The sequence below is a fragment of the Penaeus japonicus genome, unplaced genomic scaffold, assembly GCF_977035675.1.
Source record: "Penaeus japonicus unplaced genomic scaffold, GWHDUDI00000001_assembly GWHDUDI00000006, whole genome shotgun sequence".
Taxonomy (NCBI): Eukaryota; Metazoa; Arthropoda; class Malacostraca; order Decapoda; family Penaeidae; genus Penaeus; species Penaeus japonicus.
The window spans coordinates 39,812,734-39,815,233 of NW_028234408.1; the positions used below are offsets into that span (position 1 = coordinate 39,812,734).

Below are 2,500 nucleotides of genomic sequence, written 5' to 3' on the forward strand. Positions count from 1 at the left end.
TTTGTAGCTTGTACAGTTTTATGGATTCTTTTGTCATTTTTCAATATGTTTATTGGTTTAGCTATTCTGCTCTTTCTCTTTCGTTTTTCTGTCTGTCTGTCTATCTGTTTGCCTTTCTCTCTCTCTCTCTCGATCTATCTCTTTATCTTTCTCCATCTATCTCTATCTCTGTCTCTATCTATATCACTGTCTCTATCTTTATCTATATCTCTGTCTATCTATGTATCTATCTATTTCTCCCCCCCCCCCTCTCTCTCTCTCTCTCTCTCTCTCTCTCTCTCTCTCTCTCTCTCTCTCTATCTCTCTCTCTCTCTCTCTCTCTCTCTCTCTCTCTCTCTCTCTCTCTCTCTCTCTCTCTCTCTCTCTCTCTCTCTCCTTCTCTCCCTCTCTCACTCCAACCATCTATCCCCCCAACCCCCTATCCATCCCTCCCTCCCTCCATTCATCTATCCCCCCGCCCCCTATCCATCCATCCCTCCCTCCCACCATCCCATACTCCCTCCCTCACCACCCCCCCTCTACTCCTCACTTCCCTTCATCCCTCCTCACCTCTCCCCTCTCTTTGTTTTAATATTTAATTCTTCAGAGTGTCCCTCTCCTCTCCCACTCCCTCACCCTCTCCATTTTTGAAACGCAACTTTTACCTTTTGTCCCTCTCCCTCTCCCTCCCCCCCTCTCTCTCTCCCTCTCTCCCTCTCCCTCTCCCACTCCCTTTCCCTCTCCCTCTCATCCTCTCCCTCTCCCTCTCCCTCTCCTCTCCCTCTCCCTCTCCCTCTCCCTCTTTCCCTCTCCCTCTCCCTCTCCCTCTCCCCCTCCCGCTCCCTCTCCCTCTCCCTGTCCCACTCCCTCTCCCTCTCCCTTTCCCTTTCCCTCTCCCTCTCCCCCTCCCGCTCCTTTTATCCCTCGCCCCGGCAGGAGGAAGCAAGCAGCGCCACAGCTTTCAGACCGATGGTGTTGACACTACAAACTTCCTATTGTGGCTCATACAATACATGCGGCCCGGCCAGGTCAGCGAATTCCTCCTGCTGGCGGGCTTAAAGTCAGGGCAAGTTATTCCGCACATATACATGAATAGAGGAGAGAAGGGGAGAGGAGGAGAGAGGGGGAGAGGAGGAGAGAAGGGGAGAGGAGGAAAGAGGGGGAGAGGGGAAGATGGGGAGAGGGGGAGAAGAGGAGAGAAGGGGAGAGGGAGAGAAGGGGAGAGGGAGAGAGGGGGAGAGGGGGGGAAAGGGAGAATGGCTCAAGCTGATGGTTTTGTGGATAGGACTATAATGGCATTTCCTTCTGATAGTAGAGTGAAAAAGGTAGAGTAGAGGGAGAGGGAGAGGGAGAGGGAGAGGGAGAGGGAGAGGGAGAGAGAGAGGGAGAGGGAGAGGGAGAGGGAGAGGGAGAGGGAGAGGGAGAGGGAGGGGGAGAGGGAGAGGGAGAGGGAGAGGGAGAGGGAGAGGGAAAGAAAGAGAGAGAGAGAGAGAGAAGGAGTAGGTAAAGAGGAAGAGAGAGAGAGAGAGAAGGGGTGAGAGAGAGAAGGAGTAGGTAAAGAGGAAGAGAGAGAGAGAAAGAAAGGGTGAGAGAAAGAGAATGAGACGAAGAGAGAGAGAGAAGGAGAGGGAGCGAGAGAAGGAGAGACAGAGGAAGAGAGAGTGAGAGAGAATAAAGGAGAGAGGGCATACGAGGAACCCACAATGAAAAGGAAAGAGAAAAATGTAGCATACGAAGTGAAAGTAAACAAAGAGAAAAGACATTGATATCATATGTATGCGAGTTTGTGTGTACACATGTGCATGCCTGTACCCTAACGCATATTGAAAATTATTCATAAACAAAGAAAGCAGATAGGAGGAGAAGCCGAAATAAAGCTAAAAGAAAAGAAAAGAAGAAGAAAAATACCCCAGAAAAACAAGAAACGCTACAATAGGAGAAAGACTAAGAGAGGGATAGAAAGAGAGAGAGAGAGAGAGAGAGAGAGAGAGATAAAAAAACAAAAAAAAACAAAGAAGAGGAACGACATCAAACCGGACCACCTTATGCCCCCCTCACCCCTCACCCCTCACCACAAACCCACCCCCACCCCTCCCGTCCACACTCCCCTCCCACACACATTTTTACCAGGAGAAGGAGATCCTACTCCCCCCATCCCCACCCCCAAACCCCCACCGCACCTAAAACCCCTTCCCAACCTTACACAGCTTGCAACACACACACTGACCTTTGCAATGACGGCAGGAAGGGAGCGGTCGTCCTCCTCGACGACAGAAACGACCACATTCGTCTCAAGAAACTCCGGAGCGTTGTCGTTTACGTCTGTCACAGTCACCTGCACGATGGAGTGAGCGCTACGACCCTCGGCGACGGCGGCTACGACCAGTTCGTGCTTGGGAGAGAAAGAGAGAGAGTGTGTGAGAGGGAGAGGGAGAGTAAAAGAGAGAGAGGGGGGAGGGGAAGAGAGAGCGGAGGGGGGTGGGGAAGAGAGAGTGGGGGGAGGGAAGGGAGAGAGAGAGGA

At 51.8% G+C, this 2,500-nt stretch overlaps 1 protein-coding gene across 2 annotated transcripts in view; it reads right to left on the reverse strand.

Annotated features, from left to right (window-relative positions):
- LOC122260233 (putative neural-cadherin 2) overlaps positions 1-2,500 on the reverse strand; it is a 195,383-nt gene that overhangs the window by 88,959 nt on the left and 103,924 nt on the right. For both annotated transcript variants that reach the window (XM_086537995.1, XM_086537996.1), the window contains exon 4: positions 2,207-2,371. In XM_086537995.1, the coding sequence (XP_086394121.1) occupies positions 2,207-2,371 (165 nt within the window). The remainder of the gene's footprint in view (positions 1-2,206; positions 2,372-2,500) is intronic.